Source organism: Lipotes vexillifer, unplaced genomic scaffold, assembly GCF_000442215.2.
Source record: "Lipotes vexillifer unplaced genomic scaffold, Lipotes_vexillifer_v1.1 scaffold1106, whole genome shotgun sequence".
Taxonomy (NCBI): Eukaryota; Metazoa; Chordata; class Mammalia; order Artiodactyla; family Lipotidae; genus Lipotes; species Lipotes vexillifer.
In genome coordinates this window covers 1281521-1307478 of record NW_006776601.1, presented here as the reverse complement: position 1 = coordinate 1307478, position 25958 = coordinate 1281521, and the positions used below count along the sequence as shown (strand labels likewise).

Genomic DNA, 25958 nt, shown 5'->3' with positions numbered 1-25958 from the left:
GGAATGCTTTTTGATTTAGACACATCAGTTTCCTGATCCCCACATCATTGAAATTCCTCTTCAGTTCCTTTAACCTAACATTTTAAAACTGTCAGGGTCCTGTATTCATGAGCCTCTGAAAGACTTGTTTCCTTCATACTCACCTTCATAGAGCAGGCTTTTTCCTGTTTTCATCTCTCTCTACTTAAGGCAAGAAGATGTCTTATAAGCAGTGTTTCCAATTCCTGAAATGCTAAAAACACAGACAAACAAACATTAAAAGAAATCTTTCTAGGAGTACTTTGCTCAGTTGCTGGTTTGGAATCTTTGCCCAGGATGGGTTCATTAGAAACTTATACTGGAAAGCTCAGTGGTGTGGATTTTGAGGAGGCTGATGATGGGGCAGAAGGAAGGTGATTACTAGAATGAGTTAAAAAAAAAAAAAAACTAGTTATGGAAAAATATTAAGGAACAGGTGTCTTCTCTCTGCTACCCTTCACTTTCCACCAAAAGCTTTAGGGCTGATTTTTTTAAACTTTTGCTGCTCTTGATTTTAAGGGTTTGAAAACTTAAAAAAAAAATCATCTGTGTTTTATCTTTTTTGTATTTTGAAGCTGATTACATAGGAACAAACTTATTTGTGAAAAGTTGGTTTTTAGTTTTGATGCTGGCATATAACATTTTGTTGATTATTGTCTTCAAATAGTCATATCAAAACCACATACTTTTTGCCTGCTTACTGCATGTTGAGATGAATTTGATTTGGGCCTAATTCAGAGAATTTATTATTGATATAAGCTTCAGTATTCACCCAGGTACCACACTTCAGTTTATTGTTTTCCCTCCCAGGCATAATACATTTTTTTCCCCTTTATAATGAGTTCCAGAATCTAGGAATAATGCATGATTAGACCAAACCTAGATGTGTTCAGTTAAGGAAGGACAGAAGCCAGTTTCATTGATTAAATTGAGTTTTGGGGGTAGAGTTGTATTGGGTACATTGTGAATACATTTGACATCTTCTGAAATTAAAAATACATTAAAGGTACTTCTATTTTTTTTCCTTTTGCATGCAAATGAGTATTTTACAGTGTTATATGTTCTTCAGTGAATCGCTAAAGGATGATTTTTCAAATTCCATTTTATTATAGGTAAAATAATTATATAAAATATATAACTATGCTCCTCTCATGTCTGTTATTATTTTATAATAGCAATTCCTTTTTTCATACACTTCCCCTTGCCCAATTAAACTGAAGAAATTTGCTTTATAAGATAAGTTTGGAAATTAGAATAAAGGGTGACTTTTTGAGACTTTAGTTTTTGGCTTAACATTTGAATATATATACCCCTGAACATTTTGAGTTATAAAAGGTTTAACAGAGGACTTGATAGTGCTTTCAAAGAATATCCCAAGAATGACTGTAACTTATGTGTATTAAAGGGAGTTGAGTGCTTTTGGAGAATTCACAATAACATTTGTTTTCTTTCTTCTAAAAATACATAAGTAATATATGAATGTAAACTTGTTGAAGACTCAAATGACAGAAAAATAGGTAGACTAAAATGGCAAACCTAGTTTTTCTTCTCTGTGGTCTCCCGCGCAACCCAGTCCCTACTCTCTCCACCTTTCTCTGTGTTGACAACTGGTAAGTTTTATGATTATATAACGTTTCACTTTATGTCTCCAACACCATCTCACCCTCCCTCCTCCATAAGCCTTTTTGAAATCTGAGAAAGCAAGGTGATTTTCTTTTTGGACAGGAAAGTAGGATTTATTGGTAGGCATGAGTAAGGAGGGGACAGTGCCAAAGCTCTCATGAGTGAGAGCCGTTTGTCCAGGAGACCACAACTAGGGATGTATTTGACCCCACAGCCATCTGGGATGAGCCGCTTTTCTGCCACCATGTTTTCATATTCATCTGCATTAAACTTAGTAAATCCCCAGTTCTTAGAGATGTGGATCTCCTGGTGGCCAGGGAACATGAACTTGGCCCTGAGTTGGGCCTCAGTCACGTGCTCCTCGTTCAGCTTGATGTGGATGGATTTATGACTTGGCCAATGTGGACCCTAGCCACTGTGCCCTGGGGCTTTCCAAAGGCACTGTACATACTTGTCTGGAGTCCAGATTGGGGACAGCATCCAGACATGAATGTCCACTGGAAGGGGCTGTCTCCAAGGTCCCTTAGGGCAACCTGTATAAGCAACAGGCTGTACACTGCCCAGGAGGCTACGTTTGTAGCCATTGCACACCAGGCCTCCACAGGGAAGGTGATTCTTTTTTTTTTTGCAGTACGCGGGCCTCTCACTGTTGTGGCCTCTCCCGCTGCGGAGCACAGGCTCCAGACGCGCAGGCTCAGTGGCCATGGCTCACGGGCCTAGCCGCTCCGTGGCATGTGGGATCTTCCCAGACCGGGACACAAACACGTGTCCCCTGTATCGGCAGGCGGACTCTCAACCACTGCGCCACCAGGGAAGCCCAGGGAAGGTGATTCTTAATTAAATATTTTGTTGTTATAACAGCTGTGGTTATTAATGCTTGACCAACTTATGTTAGTATTGTAAGGGTTTTTCAGAGCACTTATTACATTGGGTCTTTTTGTGTAATCAGTGTTTTCAGTGGGTATGTCATTTTCAGAAGGTTTTTTTGTCTTGTTTTTTAAGCACTGGCTATAAGACAGCAAAGTGACAGTGTATTAGGATTCCAGAGCCATGGCTGGTTTCCAGTCTTGGGCTATGTTAGTAACTATTCCCTGGGCAAATCCTATAATCATTGTATGCCTTTTTTAAGGATATGTAAAATGATAAGTTCAGTCTATTCTATACCATATATGGTTTCTTTCAACTCTGATTTCAAAGCACCCTTTGATTTGGAGAATAGTTGACATTTTAAAAGTATAGAGAAGCTTGGGGATGTTTTATCACTGCTTTTAGAAGATAATGTTAGTCACTTTGGTTAATTTGAAATCCTAGGTAAGGAACTGAAACACCTTGTTATAGTAGTGTTCGTATAGAAAATATGCTATGTTGAATTAGGCTGTATTCAGAAACACATTGTGGCATAATGGGGAATAATATTTAGGATTTTTGGCAGTCTTATTTTCCCAAGCTCTCCAGTTTACTCCCTTTCCTCATATATACATAATCTATAAAATATTCAGTGGGAGGGGAACCAATGTCCAAATTTGATTCCTAAGATATATACAGTGGTTGGATTTTTACAGAGCGGTAAAATTAATACCATATGTTAGTGATGTGTCTTGAAGTTTTAACATGGTCCCAGTAACATTGGTTTTAACATGGAACTGTGAATTGTCTTCTGTTTTGTTTTGTTTTTCCTGGAAGCTTCTTGAGTGAGGGGAAGTAAAAAACTTTTACTCAAATTTTTTTCATAGAATTGTCTAGAAACATTAAGCCATTATCTCTTTTTTTTTTAAAACATCTTTATTGGAGTATAATTGCTTTACAGTGGTGTGTTAGTTTCTGCTTTATAACAAAGGGAATCAGCTATACATATACATATATCCCCATATCTCCTCCCTCTTGCATCTCCCTCCCACCCTCCCTATCCCACTCCCTGCGGGTGGTCACAAAGCACTGAGCTGATCTCCCTGTGCTATGCAGCTGCTTCCCACTAGCTATCTATTTTACATTTGGTAGTATATATAAGTCCATGCCACTCTCTCACTTCATACCAGCTTACCCTTCCCCTTCCCGTGTCCTCATATCCATTCTCTACGTCTGCGTCTTTATTGCTGTCCTGCTCCTAGGTTCTTCAAAACCGTTTTTTTTTTTTTTAAGATTCCATATATATGTGTTAGCATACGCTATTTATTTTTCTCTTTCTGACTTAACTTCACTCTGTATGAAAGACTCTAGGCCCATCCACCTCACTACAAATAACTCAATTTCGTTTCTTTTTATGGCTGAGTAATATTCCATTGTATATATGTGCCACATCTTCTTTATCCATTCATCTGTTGATGAACAGTTAGGTTTCTTCCATGTCCTGGATGTTGTAAATACAACTGCAATGAACGTTGTGGTACATGACTCCTTTTGAATTATGGTTTTCTCAGGGTATATGTCAAGTAGTGGGATTGCTGGGTTGTATGGTAGTTGTGTTTTTAGTTTTTTAAGGAACCTCAATACTGTTCTCCATAGTGGCTGTATCAATTTACATTCCCACCAACAGTGTATGAGGGTTTCCTTTTCTCCACACCCTCTCCAGTATTTATTGTTTGTAGGTTTGTTTTTTTTTGCGGTACGTGGGCCTCTCACTGTTGTGGCCTCTCCTGTTGTGGAGCACAGGCTCCGGACACGCAGGCTCAGTGGCCATGGCTCACGGGCCCAGCCGCTCCGCGGCATGTGGGATCTTCCTGGACCAGGGCGTGAACCTGTGTCCCCTGTATCGGCAGGTGGACTGTCAACCACTGCACCACCAGGGAAGCCCCTGTTTGTAGATTTTTAATGATGGCATTCTGACCAGTGTGAGGTGATACCTCATTGTAGTTTTGCTTTGCATTTCTCTAATGATTAATGATGTTGAGCATCCTTTCAAGTGTTTGTTGGCAATCTGTATATCTTCCTTGGAGAAATGTTTATTTAGGTCTTCTGCCCATTGTTGGATTGGGTTGTTTGTTTTTTTGATATTGAGCTGCATGAGCTGCTTGTAAATTTTGAAGACTAATCCTTTGTCAGTTGCTTCATTTGCAAATATTTTCTCCCATTCCGAGTGTTGTCCTTTTGTCTTGTTTATGGTTTCCTTTGCTGTGCAAAAGCTTTGAAGTTTCATTAGGTCCCATTTGTTTATTTTTGTTTTTATTTCCATTTCTCTAGGAGGTGGGTCAGAAAGGATCTTGCTGTGATTTATGTCATAGAGTGTTCTGCCTATGTTTTCCTCTAAGAGTTTGATAGTGTCTGGCCTTAAATTTAGGTCTTTAATCTATTTTGAGCTTATTTTTTGTGTATGGTGTTAGGGAGTGTTCTAATTTCATTCTTTTACATGTATCTGTCCAGTTTTCCCAGCACCCCTTATTGAAGAGGCTTTCTTTTCTCCATTGTATATTCTTCCCTACTTTATCAAAGATAAGGTGACCATATGTCCGTAGGTTAATCTCTGGGCTTTCTATCCTGTTCCATTGATCTATATTTCTGTTTTTGTTCCAGTACCATACTGTCTAATGTAGCTTTGTACTGTAGTCTGAAGTCAGGGAGCCTGATTCCTCCAGCTCCATTTTTCTTTCTCAAGATTGCTTTGGCTATTTGGGGTCTTTTGTGTTTCCATACAAATTGTAATATTTTTTGTTCTAGTTCTGTGAAAAATGCCATTGGTAGTTTGATAGGGATTGCATTGAATCTGTAGATTGCTTTGGGTAGTATAGTCATTCACAATGTTGATTCTTCCAATCCAAGAACATGGTATATCTCTCCATCTGTTTGTATCATCTTTAATTTCTTTCATCAGTGTCTTATAATTTTCTGCATACAGGTCTTTTGTATACTAAGGTAGGTTTATTCCTAGATATTTTATTCTTTTTGTTGCAATGGTAAATGGGAGTGTTTCCTTAATTTCAGTTTTTTCATCATTAGTGTATAGGAATGCCAGAGATTTCAGTGCATTAATTTTGTATCCTGCTACTTTACCAAATTCATTGATGAGCTCTAGTAGTTTTCTGGTAGCATCTTTAGGATTCTCTATCTATAGTATCATGTCATCTGCAAATAGTGTCAGCTTTACTTCTTCTTTTCTGACTTGGAATCCTTTTATTTCTTTTTCTTCTCTGATTGCTGTGGCTAAAACTTCCCAAACTATATTGAATAATAGGGGTGAGAGTGAGCAACCTTGTCTTGTTCCTGATCTTAGTGGAAATAGTTTCAGTTTTTCACCACTGAGGACAATGTTGGCTGTGGGTTTGTCATATATGGCCTTTATTATGTTGAGGTAAGTTCCCTCTATGCCTACTTTCTGCAGGGTTTTTGTCATAAATGGGTGTTGAATTTTGTCATAAGCTTTCTCTGCATCTATTGAGATGATCATATGGTTTTTCTCCTTCAATTTGTTAACATGGTGTATCACATTGATTGATTTGGGTATATTGAAGAATCCTTGTATTCCTGGGATAAACCCCACTTGATCATGGTGTATGGGCCTTTTAATGTGCTGTTGGATTCTGTTTGCTAGTATTTTGTTGAGGATTTTTGCATCTATGTTCATCAGTGATATTGATCTCAAATTTTCTTTTTTTGTGACATCTTTGTCTGGTTTTGGTATCAGAGTGATGGTAGCCTCGATAATTACCTTAAATGTAAATGGATTAAATGATCCAAAGAAAAGACATAGACTGGCTGAATGGATACAAAAACAAGGCCTGTATGTATGTTGTCTACAAGAAACCCACTTCAGACCTAGGGACACATACAGACTGTAAGTGAGGGGGTGGAAAAAGATATTCCATGCAAGTGGAAATCAAAAGAAAGCTGGAGTAGCAATTCTCATATCAGACCAAATAGACTTTAAAACAAAGAGTATTATAAGAGGCAAAGAAGGACACTACATAATGATCAAGGGATCAATCCAAGAAGAAAATATAACAATTAAATATTTGTGCACCCAACGTAGGAGCACCTCAATACATAAGGAAAATGCTAACAGCCATAAAAGGGGAAATTGACAGTAACACAATCATAGTAGGGGAATTTAACACCCCACTTTTACCAATGGACAGATCATCCAAAATGAAAATAAATAAGGAAGCGCAAGCTTTAAATGATACATTAAACAAGATGGACTTGATATTTATAGGACATTTCACCCAAAAACAACAGAATACACATTCTTCTCAAGTGCTCATGGAACATTCTCCAGGATAGATCACATCTTGGGTCACAAGTCAAGCCTTGGTAAATTTAAGAAAATTGAAATCATATCACGTATCTTTTCTGGCTACAACACTATGAGACTAGATATCAATTATAGGAAAAAATCTGTAAAATATACAAACACATGGAGGCTAAACAATACCCTACTTAATAACCAACAGATTACTGAATAAATCAAAGAGGAAATCAAAAAATACCTAGAAACAAATGACAATGAAAACACGATGACCCAAAACCTATGGGATGCAGCAAAAGCAGTTGTAAGAGGGAAGTTTATAGCAATACAATGCTACCTTAAGAAACAAGAAACATCTCAAATAAACAACCTAACCTTACACCTAAAGCAATTAGAGAAAAAAGAACAAAAAAAACCCCGAAGTTAGCAGAAGGAAAGAAATCATAAAGATCAGATCAGAAATAAATGAAAAAGAAATGAAGGAAATGATAGCAAAGATCAATAAAACTAAAAACTGGTTCTTTGAGAAGATAAACAAAATTGATGAGCCAGACTCATCAAGAAGAAAAGGGAGAAGCCAAATCAATCGAATTAGAAATGAAAAAGGGGAAGTAACAACTGACACTGCAGAAATACAAAAGATCATGAGAGATTACTACAAGCAACTATATGCCAATAAAATGGACAGCCTGGAAGAAGTGGACAAATTCTTCGAAATGCACAACTTTCTGAGAGTGAACCAGGAAGAAATAGAAAATATGAACAGACCAATCACAAACACTGAAATTGAAACTGTGATTACAGATCTCACAACAAACAGAAGCCCAGGATCAGATGGCTTCACAGGCGAATTCTATCAAACATTTAGAGAAGAGCTAACAGCTATCCTTCTCAAACTCTTCCAAAATATAGCAGAGGGAGGAACACTCCCAAACTCATTCTAGGAGGCCACCTGCTTTGTTTTTCTTTATTATACTTATGAACCCCGGACATTATTTTTTGTCTTGACTACTCCCCAGTAGAATGTGAGCTCCAGAAAAGCAGCTCAGAAGATGATTAGCAAGATTTAGGGAGGCAGAATGTGGGAAATCCTTGGGACGTTAATTGTGCCATGTTGGATTGAGAACTCTGCAGCAGGGAAGGTTTGATCCTGCCTGTTTCTTTGGCCAGCCTTGAGGACTTGGGATGCAGCATGACTTCTGCCTCAGCGCTGCAGCACCTGTAGCAAGCATATCAAAACAATTGGGCTTTTATTTTGATTGATTGATTGATTTTTTTTTTTGGTAGGAAAATGGCTGAGTAATATTCCAGTTGCAATTAATATGTTTGACAAATCTTTGACAGTGAACTCTAGGCATTAGCTGATGACCTATTCATTGTGTATTTTGGAGCGAAGAAGGAAGAACCACAATCCAAGTAATATCTAATTATTTGGGGATTTGACCCATAATGTCCTCTTCCCTTTTCCTCAGTTATGATAAATTTCTAAAGCATTTTCTTCTTGTTAAACTAAGGAGGAGAAACATTTTTTTCCAGTTTGGTTTTACCTGTATTTATTCATTGTTCCCTTGACTGAATACTCACATAATTAAAATGATGAGTAAACAGTTAAGTAGAAGACCTTGGCCAGCATAATAGACACTACCTGAATTTTCTTTTTCTGTGTTTAGCAAAGGAAAATGTTTGAATTTTGTTGAACATTACTGTTTTGTTTTTGTTTTTTCCTTTTGTTCCCAGTCCCTTCTCTCCCCTCCCCCATGTCTCTTGATTCCTTTCTATTTTTACATTTATTTTTATTTTTACATTTCTTATTTTGGGAGAAAGTTAAAATTGTATGGCCCTCTTTCACCTCACTGTCTCTGTTCTTTCCCTCTCATCCCAACAAGTAGGGCTCTATTTCTTTTCTCATTTTGGAGTAATAACTTACCTTCACTAAAAGAGTCCTGAGTCATAGAATTGGGGCATTCATATACTACTGCATGGACAACCCTAAAATATAGTTTTGAAATATCTATTTTTAAAAGATCTTTTTTCTCCCTATTTTCAATGCCTGGTAATTATCTACATCTGGATATATTTTAATCCTTCTTGCAAACCTGATACATTAAGAATCAGCTGAGTCAATGCCAGGCATGTGATGCACATTTAATGTTAAATAAATTTTTTGTTACAAATCCTCTCCTGTTCCATATTTTTAAAAATTAGAACCTATGTATATACATAGGAAAAGTTTGCTAAATTGTAGCTGGCAGGGATGATAGGAGGTTAGGAAAGGGATGTGTAATTCAGGATGGTATGGTGAATTTACTCTTTTGAATCAGAAAGATTTGTATTTGAATCCAGGCTTAATGATTTTTGCTTTTAAGCTGTGACCTGGTGAACTTAACTTCTCTGAGTCTTTATTCCCTCATATGTTAGATTTGAATAATACTGTTGCACAGACTTGGCTATGATGAATATTTGGGAATATTTGTAAAGTAGCTTTTTTAGCTTTTTTTTTGTGTGTGTGGTTTATGGGTGTATATGATCAGACATATATGTTATCATTGAACTCTTCTTTTTCTCCTTATCTCATCATCTGTCAGGCTTTGCCTGAAGAATCTTTGTAGCCTTCATTTTCTCTCTGCTGCCACATTCTTTGATCTTGCATGTTCTCCCTTATGTGGCTTCTTGGTCTTATGTGTGGCAAGGGAAAAATGGTAAAGAGTTTCAATTCCAGTTTCTTCTCTTATTGAATAGTATATTCTGTGCAGTATAGTATAGTCCAGTTTCAAGAAGAGTTGTGATATTTATGATATTGATTACTTAACAGCAGCTCTCCACCAGGGGTATGCATTAGATTCCTTGTCTCCAGATACCTTTCATCTCTATTAAACTTTAAGCGTCTGGATGACAGATTCTGTGTCTATATGTGTTACACTACTGCCCCCTCAGTAGAATGGTACTTCGTACAGTGTGTGCTGAGCCCCATCTCCCTTTCAGATTTTGGGGAAATTGATTTGCATTTTTATAATGTTTAGTAAAATTTATTAAAAAAATGCTCCTGGTATGTTAAGCTAGTCTTAAGTCATTTTCCATAAAATGTAGAATTTCTTATTTTTCTCGGACTCCAGGCCTGGCTTTTGACAGGCTGCTTTATTGTCTACGACTTGTGTTTTTATGATAAACATAAGACTCAGATGTCAGGCTAGCTTTTCTTCTTGTAATGTTTGCCAGATATGGTTGTTGTTGGAAGACAGTTCTCCATGGGTCTTTCACATGTCTTGTATGTTTTACAAGCAGAGATGCTACTGACTGCCTTTTTTCTAGACTGTATTTTTCAAGGAGGTTTATATAGTGAGCAGCCTTGGAAGATAGAGTTATTGTTTCTCTCCAGAGCAAAAGGCAGGTTTGCTTACTATTCAGTATAATATAAAAGTCTCCCTCCAGAGTGTGTTTACTTAGTGTCCAGCATGGTAAAGGTAGTATCACCCTACAGAGCAAAATATAAGCATGTTTATGCCCATTATAAAAGGTTTGGGTTCCTAAACTCAGGGTTTCTTTCCTGGAACATGGTCCATTGCATGTACAGTTGTCACCTGGCCATCTTTGTGTTACCCTATGGGAAATGGGACTCAGGGAACTGGCACAAAACCTGATACTGGTACTGCTATTGCCATGAGTAATAAAGTTCTTTTCTCTAACCTGTAAGTCTTGTGTCTGTCTTCAGCATCTATAAAACCGTGGTAGGATAATTTGTTAGTTTACGAGTAGGGTAAAATTTCAGACCCGTCACAGTTTTTGACAGTAATATGAAAGCCACTCTTTTCAGAACTGCAAAATGGGCCCTCTACAAGTAATTCTTGTTAAGCCTTAATCTACAGTAAGCCTGGGTCTCTGGAAAGGTACCTAGATGAGGCTAGAACTCAGGTTCCTTATGACTATACTGTGTTTTCTCTTTTCTCCCTATTTTTTTTAATGAAACTAAATTTATTCAAGTTCAAGGACTATCATTCTGAAATCATCTTTCTATGAAATGATATTAGCAGTGATCTCTTTTTCTCTCTCTTTTCCCAAAATAAAAGCATTGCTATTTTATACAGTTGAGCTACACTGGCAAGTGTGTTGATTTGTTTACTTAACACTGAAGTTTGGAATGTATGTTATCTTCAAGAGAAAAATGGGGTAGTTGGGAGGACATTTCTTTTTAATGGGGTAACATGACAATCTCAATGATAAATAACCTAATAAACTAGGTAATAAAACATAGTATGTTGATGGTGACAAATGTTAAGGAGAAAGAAAGGAAGGATAGGACAGTCTTGAAATTTTAGGTAATGTTGGCTACGGAAGCTCTCACGGAGGTGACTTGAGTAAAGGTCTGAAGTTAGGAGACTAGCCATTTAACTCTCTGGAGGAAAAGCATTCTGGGCAGAGGGAACAGCAAGTACAAAGGCTCTGCAGCAAAGTGTTCCTGGTACAAGACATTGAGGAGGCTGATTTGTAATGCTTTGAAGACATATAATGAGAGGATTATAGCGTTGCCCTTTGCTTAGCTATCTTTTTATTCTTCAACCAGAGGACTTACTTTTATGTTTAGGTACTTTTTCACTTGAGGAATGGGATTTCTTCCTTTAAAAATGATTTGAAAACTACTAAACTAGATAATTTTTCTTCTGCAGTATTCTGTAGTTCTCCCTGATGGTCTCTGTAAGTGCTCATTTTTCAACAGTCAACATAAGTCCCACATCTGTGATTTTCAGTTCAGCAGGTATTTGAGAGCTGTGTTAGACCTTACTTTACAGGCATACCTCGTTTTATTGTGCTTTGCTTTATTGCATTTCACAGATCATTGCATTTTTTACAAATTGAAGTTTGTGGCAACCCTGCATTGAGCAAGTCTGTTGGTGCCATTTTTCCAGTAGCATTTGCTCATTTTATGTTTCTCTGTCACATTTTGGTAATTCTCGCAATCTTTCAAGCTTTTTTGTTATCTTTGTTATGGTGATCTGTGGTTAGTGGTCAGTAACATCTTTGACGTTACTACTACAACTTGCTGAAGGCTCAGATGATGGTTAGTATTTTTTAGCAATAAAGTATTTTCTAATTAAGGTATGTACATAGTTTTCTTAGACCTAATACTGTTGCACACTTAATAGACCACAGTATAGTGTAAACATAACTTTTTCACGTACTGAAAACCAAAAAATTTTTGACTCGCTCTCACTTTATTGCGATATTTGCTTTATTGTGGTGATCTGGATCTGGACCTGCAATATATTTGAGGTATGCCTCTGTATGACTTATGTTTTAACTCCCACATGGATTATTTTCTTTATATTTCTGTTGAAGAGAAGAGACTGAGGCTGGAATAGTTAGAGAATACCCTAAGATACCCTAAGATATACCCTAAGATAGCATACAAACTAAAACTTCCCTAGCATACAACCTAAAACCTCTCTCTATTTACCCTTTGTTACTAAATATAAAGGCTGGCTTTCAATTCTTGTTGACCTTGGAAATTAGTGCCATACCATTTCCTCCTTGAAACACCATCCTATCCCTCTGGCTGTACCATTTCTATCTCAAGGATTCTTCTTTCCTTGGGTTTATACCTTGACTGTCTATGCTTCTTACTCCTTAATCTCTGGATACTCTGATCTACTTTATGGCTTCAGTTACTATCTATATGTTGTTGATTCTCATATCAAAATTTCTAGTCTTAAATTCCACTCTTGAGCTCTAAGCAGTTGTAATAAGTTGGCTTCTGACATATCCATTTTGATGGCCAGTGGGCAACATAGATTCAGATATCTAAAGCAAGGTATCTTTCTTTATCTTTCTTCAAGAAAGGTATCTTTCTCCCACAAAGAAAAACAAACTTGTTCTTCCTCTTTCTTTATTTTGGTAAATAGTATTCTTGATCAGTTAAGCCAGAATATTTATGTTGATGCCCATTAGTCAAAGACCATCATGCCCACAGTGTACAAAATTGGGTTTGTTGATGCTTTCTGCAGCAAGGAAACCACATACCATAAGAAACCATGTGGTATCTCAGCAAGACTATGCTGAACAAACTTAGAGAATATGGGCTTTTGTTAGATAATATTGGGGAGGATTCAGGGGCTTGGTGGGGATTTGCTGTGGATTAGGTACTATCGAGAATTGAGGGTAGGGCTTCCCTGGTGGCACAGTGGTTGAGAGTCCGCCTGCCGATGCAGGGGACACGGGTTCGTGCCCCGGTCCGGAAAGATCCCACATGCCGCGGAGCGGCTGGGCCTGTGAGCCATGGCCGCTGAGCCTGCGCGTCTGGAGCCTGTGCTCCGCAATGGGAGAGGCCACAACAGTGAGAGGCCCGCGTGCCACGAAAAAACAAAACAAAACAAAAAAGAAGTGAGGGTAATTCTATGATTGGATATCTTAAGAAATCTTATCCCAGAGGTGAGAAGACCAGGGTGAGGCTAAAACTGTAATTGGTAAAGAAGTAGCAGTCATTCGTGTTAGCTGGGTTGTGTGTGTGTGTGTGTGTGTGTGTGTGTGTGTGTGTGTGTGTGTGTGTGTGTGTGTGGTTGTGCAGAGATCTTGCTTTTGTCTATATTCAGACAGATTCAGATTGGCTTGGTTTTGCCTCATTTGCATCATGGTCTCAGAGGACCTTTTATCTGATGTTGGTGATCTGTGAGATTCCGTTTTGCAGAAAAGCATCACAGCCTAGCTATGAGTGCTAGGTTCATTATTAGCTATGAGGGGCTGCTTTTCTCTCTCTCACTTATTTGAAATAGATGTAAAAGATGAGGTAGTATATGGATAGCAGGAAGGTGGATTAAGAATGTTTAGACAGGGTATATGAACAAAGAATTTACTTGTGATTGGTTGTTTATGTGTGAGAGGCAGTAGAGAAACTTACTCTGTTTGAAATATATCAGTAGAATCTAGTGTTAATGTTGAAGCAGAGATGTCTAGTTTGTTTATTCCTTACTAGGGGAAGAGGGGTTGGGGGTGGGGTTATGTGTCAGTCATATATTGGGCTATTTAAAACTAAATGTTTGCATACTTACTATGTGCCAGACATTAAGTGCTTGTGTGATCTCTTTTAATCTCTTGGGTTAATTGGGTTAGAAAGGAAGGATGCATATCCCTGGCATTGAGAATAAGGACCAAACTGGAGATCCAAATGGGGCTAGTGGTGTTAAGTAATATTTAAGAGTGTGAGTTTCATCATAATAGATTGGGTTTGAATCCTGCCATCACCTCCCAATTAGTAGTGATAAGATCTTGAGCAAGTTACTCAACCCCTTAGAACCTCTGTATTTTACAGATTTAAATGGGCAATAATAATAATACCGTCTTCAGATGACTGGCGATACTTGTTGCTTAGTAAGCACTCGGTATACAATAGCTGCTTTTATTACTTTTCTCTTATTGGCTATGTGCCTTTGGACAAATCACAAAACTCAGATCCTCGGTTCTGACGTCATTTTACAGGATTGGTATAGGTATCAAAAAGTGTAAATTGAAGCGCTTTATAAAGAAAGCACTTATACAAATAAAATAAATGTTAATGTCTAGTATATTGTCTCTCAAGTGTTTGAATTTACTTGACAAGTAAAGGACTGTGGTAGGGTTATGATGTTTTTGGATCAAGTTATACAGGTTCTTGAATGTTAGGATGAGAAATTTAGATTTGATGCTGTGGACTTTAGAAGTTCAGCCATCAGATAGACTTTAGAGCAGGGGGATGAGATGATTCAAATGGTGGTCTAGGAAACTTGTAATTGGAGAGGGAGAGCCTAAAGGTTCAAAGACCAGATTTAGGAAGCTAAATTTCAGGCTAAGTAATGGTGGCCCAGATTAGTGAAATAATAGTAGAAGTGAAAAATCTGTGATGTTTCTAAGGAATTACTACAATTTAATTATAAGTTGAATGTGAAGGCTGTAGAAATAACAATAAAGGCTTCTTGAACTTTAATTTTGGAAATGGATTGGTTAAAGTTATTTAGATGTAAATAGTTAATAAATTTGAAGAAATAACCTTGTTACAATGTACAGAATGACCAGAGACTTTCGGTTTTAGGTATTTATTTGGCTTTCCCCATGACATAGACTCAAATGTGTACTGTGCAAAAAGAAAACTGTTGGAAAAGGATACAGGTTTCAGTGGTAAGCTGTAAAGAATTTGATTTTAAGTTAAAGTAAGTATATGTATGTTAGAAATGTTGCGATTAAAATCTGTTTGCTGTGCTGCAGTGAGGAGTGAAATTACTTTGAAATGCTTCAAAAAATGATAGATGGATAGATATGTGATAAATCAAATTTAGAAAAATGTTAATTGTAGAATCTCAGTGTTGGGCACATGGATGTTCACTGTAAACTTCTTTAATCTTTTCCATGTTTTTGAAAGTTTTAATAATAAAATGTTGGAGGAAGAGTGGAGATATAAACTGTTTGCTAAAGGCTAATCTTGAGAATTTCTCTTCCCTGACTTGAGACTTTTGTTTTCTCTATAGGAACTTTCCGCTGTACTTTTTGCCATACAGAGGTAGAAGAAGATGAATCAGCAATGCCCAAAAAAGATGCACGCACACTTTTGGCAAGGTTTAATGAACAAATTGAGCCCATTTATGCTTTGCTTCGAGAGACAGAGGATGTGAACTTGGCCTATGAAATACTTGAGCCAGAACCCACAGAAATACCAGCCCTGAAACAGAGGTGAGTGTAGGCCCTGTGCTCTTACCAAGAACACTTTTAAGCTTGCCCTTGTTTTAACTACCTGTACTTTGGAGAGTAGGATTGGGTAAGTAATTTACCAGGAGATTAAAAACTATAAGATTATGTGGATTCTAAGCTCTGCCACACATGTCGTATTAACTTGTGCCTGTGATGAAATTTGTTTGTACTGAATGCAGAACAGTATGAGCCCTAGGCAAAAATCTTTAAATAGTCAGGTTTGACTTTTAAGTACTCAATCTGCTTGGACCTACTGCAACTCAGCCAATTGTTAGTTAGTCCTAAATTGGTTGTGCCTTTTGGGGATATCTGAATTTTCTTAGTCAAGTTCTGAAGCCTGAAGTTCTTTAAGGAATACAGCTTTCACTTTTTTTGTATGTTTGTTTTTGAAGTTTTCAGCCGTACATTTCTTGCCTTCCTTAGTTTTCAGTGCAACTTTCTTGAAAGCAAAGTATAGTGGATGTTACCTATGGGTTAATTCTTCTTACTGTGGCTCCCTGTTTTTGTCAGTGTACCCTAATTTTTGAATTGCAGAGGCAGCCTGAATTTTGCCATGCCATAAAAAGTGGTTTTTCTTCTTTGAAAAGTATAAATGAGAATTGAGGTCAGGGAGTACTCTCCTATTCTTCCCTTTTTCTTTCTTCTTCCCAGTTTCAAGCTGAGGGCTTTTAGAGTTTATACCCCATCTACTCCCTTCCATAGAACACAATAGTCCAAGCTGTAAGTTGTAACTATATAGATTTTGGGAGCACTCTTAGTATTTTGTGCCCTCTGGTACTGATGCTGCAGAAAAGCCAGTTCTGGGCAGTCCTGAGCAAATTGAGTTTCTTTTTGGTGGTTAAAAACAATCCAGTTATACAGAAGGTTTTGTATCTGTACAAGTTATTGTGAATTTTCTTTTCTAGCATCTGTGTCAGTTAGGATACTTTTATCTGTGATAACAGAAAACTAACTAGAAGTAGCTTCAACAGTAAGAAAAACTTTCTAGCATGACCAGAAGTCCTTAGGTAGCACAATTCAGAATTAATTCCACAGCTCAGTTACATCTTCAAGGATCTAGATTTGTTCCATACTTACTCTGCCGAACTTGGCCTGGTGGTTTTCCTCTTGGCACCACCAGGGTAGCTAGCCTAAGGTGGTCATGTCTTTCTAGGTATCACATTTAGATGAAAATGTTCAAGCACAGAAAATTGGACCATCCCTTCCTTGTGTCCTATTTTAAGATGGAAAAAAGCTGTAACATAAGACTTTAAAATATAGTAAGACAAATAGATAGATTGGGTACAGAGAGATGGCCTCGTAGGCCTAGACTCAGAGTGAGCCAGCAAATAACTGATGAAAAAGCTATAGGAAAGAGTGATTTACAAAGCAGCCCTGGTACAGCTAAAGGCAGTAGTTACAAGGCATGGATTAAGTGACCAGATCAGCATGGTTTGTACAACTAGAGAGGGTGCATTTTTTTGATAGAAAAAGTGGCACTGGGTCTGTAGATATCCAGAGGCAGAACAGGAGGGAGGGATGGGATGAACCCACGATTACCTCCAGAGGTTGGTCAGAAACACAGTATTCTCAGGGAGAGATGTAATGGGCCAGTCAGATACATGGATACGTCAGAGAAATCTCAACTAAACATGAGACAAAACTCAAGTAGATGTGAGTGGGCCCAGGAAGAAATGGGGAGCAGTGGAGTAAGCAGATATGAAGTAGGACCAAAGAGAAGGAAAAACAATGAATGGCTTCTGAGAGAGAGGACTGTTACAGAACTTAAAGAAAAATGAAGAAGTATTGCTTAGGCTCAGAATGGACAGCGCACTACACAGGAGACAGTCCAGGATTCATGGAAAAGATTTAGGAAAAATGGCAGAGAAGTAAAGGAGAAACATAGGGCCAAGAGAATCAGTCAGCAGACACAGAAAGGAACACAGCAAAAGGTATGGAGAAAGATACAGAACAGATACTAAATAAGCAGGTAGTTCATGAAATGTGAAGATAGTTTGTGCAATAAAAGAGCTATCTAAACAGAAAGGGAGGGACAGTCATGCCTAGAACTTGATGCAGAAAAGCATCAGTAGCAGGCAAAGAAAGACAAGGTGTGAGCTTAGGCACACAGAAAATCAGGTGTATTCAAAAGAATGTGGAGCACATTGAAAGTGAAACAATCAGATAAAACGGGGAGCAGAAGAAAGGCTGAAAACTCATAGAGATGAGGAAACGTTAAGTGACTAGAGAAAGATAAGGAATGATCCAACCTGGAACAGACTAAGAAGATCATGGGTAGTAGAAGTAAGAGGCAAAAAAAAATAGACTCAGAAATAGATCATGGTTGCTGTGGGGTAGAAATAATGGTTGGGCCTGGATATGGAGAGTCAGCATAGGTGCAGAGATGGACAGATACAACTTGAAAAGAAGCTGATCTCTGCATAAAGATTTGTCTTATTTGGTGAGTTGCAGAATATTAATTCTGAGTTGAAGTCTGGCTTTGTAGAATACTATTCTAGCTTCTTGGGGGAAAAGCCCATGGAACTACTTTGAATTCTTCTGGGTTGAGCTGAGAGCATGCTTTTTAAAATATAGCATGTGGTTTGTTTTGTTTGGGGTTTTTGTTTTGTTTTTAAACAAAATACTCATCAAAGATATTACTGGGAGAGATTTTTACCAGACTAGTGTCTTTAAGTGGATTATGTCACTATTTCATTCTCCTCTCTCTCTAAGTAGACTTATTTAAACATCTTAATCTGTACAACCTCAATCATTTGTATACACCTAATGCATTTATATACACCAGAGGATTCAGTGTTTGAGAAACTTAAATATAAATATGATGTGTTGTTCTAACCAATGTAACTTTCACCCAGTGGTATAAGAGCGGATTTTCCAGAATTATGAAAGCATGTGTGCAAGATTGCTAGATAGAATTTATATGTAATTCTTCAGTAACTACTTACGCAGCTGCCCTTCTTTTCTAGCACCAAGACTTCAAGTTTTCTTCTTCCCTTCCTCCTCTAATCTTGTTATATAGCAAGGACCGTGCAGCAACTGCTGCTGCAGCTGCTGGCCTGGCAGGTGGGCACCACCGGGAAGCATGGGCCACCAAGGGTCCCTCTTATGAGGACTTATACACTCAGAATGTTGTCATTAACATGGATGACCAAGAAGATCTTCATCGAGCCTCACTGGAGGGGAAATCTGCCAAAGAGAGACCTATTTGGTTAAGAGAGAGCACTGTTCAAGGAGCATATAGTTCTGAAGAGATGAAGGAAGGTAAGAGTAGAAGAAGTAAAATGAATATGTCTTGGGTATGGTAGAAAATGAACTTGACCTAGGAAATCACCTGGGCAATTCTTAGTTTTATTGGAAACCCACTGTGTCTGTTTTATAACACAATTGCATTATAGCAGGAAGTAAATTGAGCAATAAGCATTAAAACCAACCAGTATACTTGTATTAAACTTCAACTTAGTTGAAAAAACAGACAGCTTTTTAAATTTCCATTTTAGATTTAAGAAATTGTCGGTTTTTTATGTTAATTTCTTGAAAAAGTACTCTTGTGTTCAAAGTGGCCAAATTCAATTCTCCTTTAATCTTCTGTTGCCCTAACTTGCATGCATTTTTGTCTCTTTGAATTAGGAGCCATAACTATATGCTAGTTATGTTGTCTCCTCATAAATACCAAGGAGATGTGCTACTTGAAATATATAAAAAGATACCAAATGAGTAAAGACAAGGATTCTCACCATCCAAGAAGATTGGCAAAACTTTATACTAGAAGATTTTGGAAATCTCTGTGAGCCCTGAAGGGTTAAGAATTATATAATAATCAGAAGCTTGAGAACTGCACGATTTTACTTTTTAAATGTTAGTCTCAAATTACTGGATTCAGAGACTTTGGGTGATGATGGTTTAGGTAGAAAATGGGAGACTAAAACTGGATAAGTATTGCTCAGAAACTGGGAAACAGAGGTGAAAGAGGGAGTCTGTCCCTCTGGTTAGATTTCATCAGCATTAGAACCTACCCGCCCCTATTCCTAGGTTATGTATCATTACTAACATATCACTTGAGTCTGTTTCTTTAATACTAAAGAATCATCAGTAATTAAAAACCACTTGTTTTTTGACTTTTTTTTTTAAACTCTTTTCCCTTCATAATTAGCATTTCTTTACTGTGTATGCTAAGAATTGTAAAAGTAGTGTGGAGTTGGGTAGTCATGGTAAAAGCAGATGTGTGATTCTCTAGTGTGATTCTCTTTGGTGTTTTAATTCCAACCAGAAAAAAGTTTTCCTTGGCAATCATACTTTACTCTCCCTCCTTCCCACTGATTACCTTGGCTATGAGGTTTAGTTATTTTGGTGCCTATTGGTTTAGATTACATAGTAGTTAGGCTGTCAACTATTTAATAGGTTCGTTTTCCCCAACTTGGCTTCTTGCCTGTTCTTGAAGCAACCAAGCCTTTTTTTCTGTGAACTTAGGAACAAAATTGAATGAAATAAAACTATTGTTAGCAAGTATTGTATACAGTTAGGCTCATATGTTTAACAGTCAATGTTTATAATTCCTAGAATGGTACAACTTGAATCATAAGGGCTTTAAATAAGTCATCTAGTCTACCCTGTTCCCTTTTGTGAATATTTCCTTCTATGTATAAAATAGGTTATGCTTTTATGTCTAAATTTGTCTTCGTTAGGTTTTATTATAGTTGAATAGGCTCTATCCAGTGAATGTGTGAAGTGAGTCGTATTTGTCCTACACTTAATTTTCCTCAGAGTTCAAGTTATTTTAACATCTTTCAGAATTTTATAGACTTCAATCATGTCCTTACTACTCTACTGAAAGTTCTAATTCCTTTTGATTCTACTTTCCTTACAAAGGATTCTCTTCCCCCAAGCCATCTCCACCTACAGTTTTTGTCTTATTTTAATTATCTTTTTCTGGACCATCTCCAATTGTAATATACTTTACTTGAGACCTAGTGACCAGAGCAATACATGTTATTTATGCATGAATTTATCATTAATTATTTGAGTTTTATCTCAAATATCCTTCTAGTTTTTACATGACAGTTTATTGCTTTGCTTCTGGAAGCATATTAAGACCAACAACTCTAGAATTATGTGCAGAGATTTTTTTCAGACCCTCTCCTGCCCTTTTTCTGATAACTTGGATTAAGTTTTTTAGTATATTTTAGATTATTTTTCTATAGGCAGATTTTCTTACACTTGCCAATACTGAAATAGATCTGTCACTTTTCTGCCCACTTATACAACCTTCAGCTCTTCCTATATTTTTTTGCTATCAGTTTGGCCTTTAAGAACCCAGAATTGCTTAGCATCATCAGTGAACTTGAGTCTCCCAGGACACATCTTCGTAATTTGTAACTCTATTAAATAAGACTGATCCTAGAACTAGTGTTTCTACCTTACCATCTAGAGATTTGTTCATTTATCCTTATTTTTTGTTTTCTGTCTTCATCTGTAACAGAATAATTCCTTTTTTGGCTAAATCTCTCAAGAACCTTGTCAGAAATCTTTCAGATATGACTTCATTTAATTCACAAAACTAAATTGCTTTTCCTCTAATTTTATATTTACTTTAAGCATTGTTCAAAATACTATGTTGGTAATATTAAGGTATTTGGAAAATTCTTTTAGAAGTGTATAAGTCTTAGAGACCTGCATACATTCCTTGTCTTTTTTTCCTTTTGAAATACTGCATTAGTAATAAGGGCTCTAAGGAGGAGGTTCAGCCTTTGGCACTATTTTAAAATGGTTGTTTGATTTTAACCCTCATTTTTACATCCATGTTATCAAAAGCCTGTTTTCTCTAATCTAAACTTTTAACTTCTCAATTCCTGTTTCCCTTTCTCTCTCTTATGTGCCCAATATCTTATCTGAGGAGTTCTATACTTTCTAAAACGTCCAGGGTTACAACTAATTCATTCTAATATGTTAATGAGAAGATGCTTTCACTTCATCCATGGCCAGAATTGGTCATTTCTGGGTCTTCTCTTGATAATAAGTAACACTAATCTAAGTGCCAGGCCTTCACAAATATTCACTTAATACCCATAATAATCCAGTGAGGTAGATACTGTTTTTTCCTATTTTTGTACTTGAGAAAATTGAAGCAGAAAAAGATGAAGTAACTTGGCCAAAATCATACAGCTAAAAGTGTTAAGAGTCAGGATTTGAATCAAGGAGTCAGATTTCAATCAACATTTTAAATTATTTTATGTATTTAAATGGCATTATATTTTGTATTATTTTCAGAATATAAATGTTTTTCTTAAATTCTTCATCTGTAATATGTACACAAAATGATAGGAGGTGTGTGGTGGGAGATGTTTCATTTCTGATACTAGATTCCTAGATAAACAGTTCAAAGTACACTTAATTTGCTTCAGGAAAATAAAACTGCCATTTATTTACTCATTCATCAAATATTTGTTCAGTGCCTAACAAGCAATAGGCACTATTCTGGGTGCATGGGATATATCACTGAATAAAAAAGGTAAATATCTGTTGTGGAGAACCTACAGCTGTGGAAAGTAGGTGACAAAGAAAATAGACATAAATTATTATGTTAGAAAATAAATGCTATGGGGAAGAAAATAGAGCATTGGGAATATAGAGGTAGGGATGAATTGAAAGAAGGTGAAATCTGAGTGAAGACATGAAAGATGCAAGGGGGTATGGATACCTAGAGGAAAAATATCCCAGGCAAAGGAAACTGTCAGTGCAAAGGCCCTGAGGTAGTAGTGTGTGTGTGGTATGTACAGGGAATACCATGGAGGCCACTGTGACAGGAGCAGAATGATGAAGGGGTAAGTAGGTGGGCAGGAGGAGTTCAGATGATGTAGGACTTTATATGCCATTGTAAGGCCTTTGGCTTTTACTCTGAGCAAGATGAGGAGCCGTATTTTGATGTCCTATTATGCCAGCTACAAAATTGGTCCTTCATAGACATTATTTCATGTTCTTATCCAGAGCTCTAGAAGACAAATGCTTTTATTATCCCATCTTACAGAAAAAGGTACCAAAGTTTAGAGACTAAATAACTTGCCTAAAGTGTTACAGCTTGCATGTGGAAGAACCAGGATTCAGATCCAAGCCATATATTTCTTAAAACCCATGTACAGTTGACCCTTGAACAGTACAGGGATTAATCTGAGTATAACTTAAATTCATGGTTTCTCCACCTCCATGGATTCAACCAACCATGGATCATGTAGTACTGTAGTATTTACTATTGGAAAAAAAAATCCATGTATACGTGGACCTGCACAGTTCAAACCCACGTTGTTCAAGGGTCAACTGTACTTAACCATTACGCTACTTAAGTTCCAGTTTGTGAGAAACATTTTGAATATCTTGTGGACAGTAGCTCAAAAAATGGAACCAGTGAAGTCTGTGTTATTTTATAATATTATCCTATATTTAAATATAATACATTAAAATATTATGTATTTTGTTAGTTTTAAAGGAATACCTTTTATGTTTAAGGGTATTGACTTTCTGGTTTTTTTCCTTCCAGGTGGCTTAGATATAGACTCGTTTCAGGAGCGTGAGGAAGGCCGTGCAGGGCCAGATGATAATGAGGAGGTCATGCGAGCACTGCTCATTCATGAGAAGAAGACCCCCTCTGCCACAGCAGGCTCAGTGGGAGCGGCTGCTCCTGTGACCACTGCCAATGGCAGTGACTCTGAGAGTGAGACCAGTGAGTCAGACGATGACTCTCCACCCTGTGCTACAGCTGTGGCTGCACATCATGGGGAAGAGGATGAGGAAGATGATGAATTTGAGGAAGTAGCAGATGACCCCATTGTCATGGTGGCTGGCCGTCCGTTCTCCTACAGCGAAGTGAGCCAGAAGCCAGAGCTGGTGGCCCAAATGACACCAGATGAAAAGGAAGCGTACATAGCAATGGGACAACGCATGTTTGAGGACCTCTTTGAGTGAGCTTTCCCTACCTTTTCCTCCTTTCTCTAATGTGCATTTCAAAAAGAAATTCCCTACCTTTGAAGAAAAGTGTTCAGTGGCCTTCTGCCTCTCTTGATGTAAATCAACTGTTAATCTTGTGCAAAGAGTAATGGGAGAGAGAGAAAGTTTGATTTTTATGCCAGAAACTTCTCCACGAGGTAGGTTGGCTATAAGCATACCCTTTCCTATTACTACAGTATTAATATTTTGCTGTATTTCCTTATCTCACCTTTTTTCTTTCCCTTTCAAGACACATTTTTCTCCCTTCTGAAATGAGTGAGAGAAGTCTAAAGGTAAATTCTTCATGTCTGCCTGTAGAAGCCCCACTTTGATACGTTACAGTAATTCATTGATCACATCCTTTTTATTTATACTGACCAAGCATTCCAAACAGCTCCTGATATTGCTGCCAACCAAGCAGCTTGGCAACAGGCAAATCATTGATGAAATAAAAAATCTTAAAGCTTCATATTGCTTCACAGTTCAGGATGGAGTCAATATGTAAGGGGAGGTGGGAGTGTGTGTGGAAGAAGGATGGTTATGCGTAAATCTCATGATTAATATCTAAACCAAGATTGGTGTCTTTAGAACTGACTTGACTGACAGATATTATTGTTGTACGTAACACCTTTTGGTTTGTATGTTAGATAATAGAAAACAGAAAATGTGTTTGGTAAGCCCTTAGGAAGAAGTTAGAGAAAAAACACGGACTTAGGATAAGGAGTCCATGTAAGGGGTTGAAGAGTGGAGAGCATTGGGAACAGTACCTTTTAACATTGTCTGAGTTTGTGCTGATTTGGAAATCCTTTATATAAAGCTGAGATTGGTCCCCTTCTTTTTCAGTTCTCCCACAGTGCTATAAATTGTTTAAAGAGGCCATTCCAGCAGAAATCAGCATGTAACAATTGATTACTCCTCTCTCTTTTTTTTTTCTCTCAACATTATTGATGGCCTTGTCTCTTGATTCTTGTCAGGCATGGTATTTTAGAGTGCATCCAGTATATCATTGAGCATTGTAACCTCAAGGAAAATACTTTATTTTTGGTTCTGATATGTAGTATGGTATTATTCCTTAAGGCATAACTTTAAAGAACTTTCATACAAAGGTCTACAACAATTGTATTTTTTATAATATTTTCGCTTGCATCGTCATTTTAAGTATTTATCATTTTATAATACATGTGTAAAGTTGAGATAGATTTTAAACATCTGAGCCTTGTATAAAGTAATGGTTCATTTACCTGGGTTGTATTATGACTGAATATTGACAATAAATCTATTTTATACTGACTGAAATTTGTTAATTTAGCTCTGTAACATCTTTACATAATTAAAATGAATACTCTTCCCATTTAAAAAAAAGTGTTTCAGAATATTTTCTCTTATTGGTCATGTTTCAAATAATAGATGCAATTTTATGTAGTCTAAACTTTTTCTGGCAATAAGTTGCCTAAAGAATGACTTTATGGGAGGAGCTTCAAGATGGCGGAAGAGTAAGACGTGGAGATCACCTTCCTCCCCACAAATACGTCAGAAATACATCTACATGTGGAACAACTCCTACAGAAAACCTACTAAATGCTGGCGGAAGACCTCAGACCTCCTGAAAGGCAAGAAACTCCCCACGTACCTGGGACGGGTAAAAGAAAAAAGAAAAAACAGAGACAAAGAATAGGGACAGGACCTGCACCAGTGGGAGGGAGCTGTGAAGGAGGAAAGGTTTCCATACACTAGGAAGCCCCTTCATGGGCAGAGACTGCGAGTGGCGGAGGGGGGAGCTTCAGAGCCACGGAGGAGAGCACAGCCACAGGGGTGCAGAGGGCAAAGCGGAGAGATTCCCGCACAGAGGATTGGTGTCGACTAGCAGTCACCAGCCCGAGAGGCTTGTCTGCCCCCGCACCAGGGCGGGTGGGGGCTGGGAGCTGAGGCTTGGGCTTCGGTTGGATCCCAGGGAGAGGACTGGGGTTGGCGGCGTGAACACAGCCTGAAGGGGGCTAGTGCATCACAGCCAGCCGGGAGGGAGTCCGGGAAAAAGTCTGGACCTGCCGAAGAGACAAGAGACTTTTTCTTGCCTTTTTGTTTCCTGGTGCGTGAGGAGAAGGGATTAAGAGTGCCGCTTAAAGGAGCTCCAGAGACAGGCGTGAGCCGCGGCTATCAGTGCAAACCCCAGAGACGGGCATGGGATGCTAAGGCTGCTGCTGCAGCTACAAAGAAGCCTGTGTGCAAGCACATGTCACTATCCACACCTCCGCTCCCGGGAGCCTGTGCAGCCCGACACTGACAGGGTCCCGTGATCCAGGGACAACTTCCCCGGGAGGACACACCAGCGCGCCTCAGGCTGGTGCAACGTCACGCTGGCCTCTGTCGCCACAGGCTCGCCCCACATCCGAAACCCTCCCTCCCACCCCCACCCCCCAGCCTGAGTGAGCCAGCGCCCCCGAATCAGCTGCTCCTTTAACCC

The 25958-nt window shown here is 38.0% G+C and overlaps 1 protein-coding gene across 1 annotated transcript in view; it reads left to right on the top strand.

Annotated features, from left to right (window-relative positions):
- GTF2E1 (general transcription factor IIE subunit 1) overlaps window positions 1-24787 on the top strand; it is a 35031-nt gene extending 10244 nt beyond the window's left edge. The window contains exons 3-5 of the mRNA XM_007450508.1: window positions 15304-15505; window positions 18543-18784; window positions 23052-24787. Of these exons, the coding sequence (XP_007450570.1) occupies window positions 15304-15505; window positions 18543-18784; window positions 23052-23476 (869 nt within the window). The 3' untranslated portion in view covers window positions 23477-24787. The remainder of the gene's footprint in view (window positions 1-15303; window positions 15506-18542; window positions 18785-23051) is intronic.
- Window positions 24788-25958: the final 1171 nt, after the last annotated feature.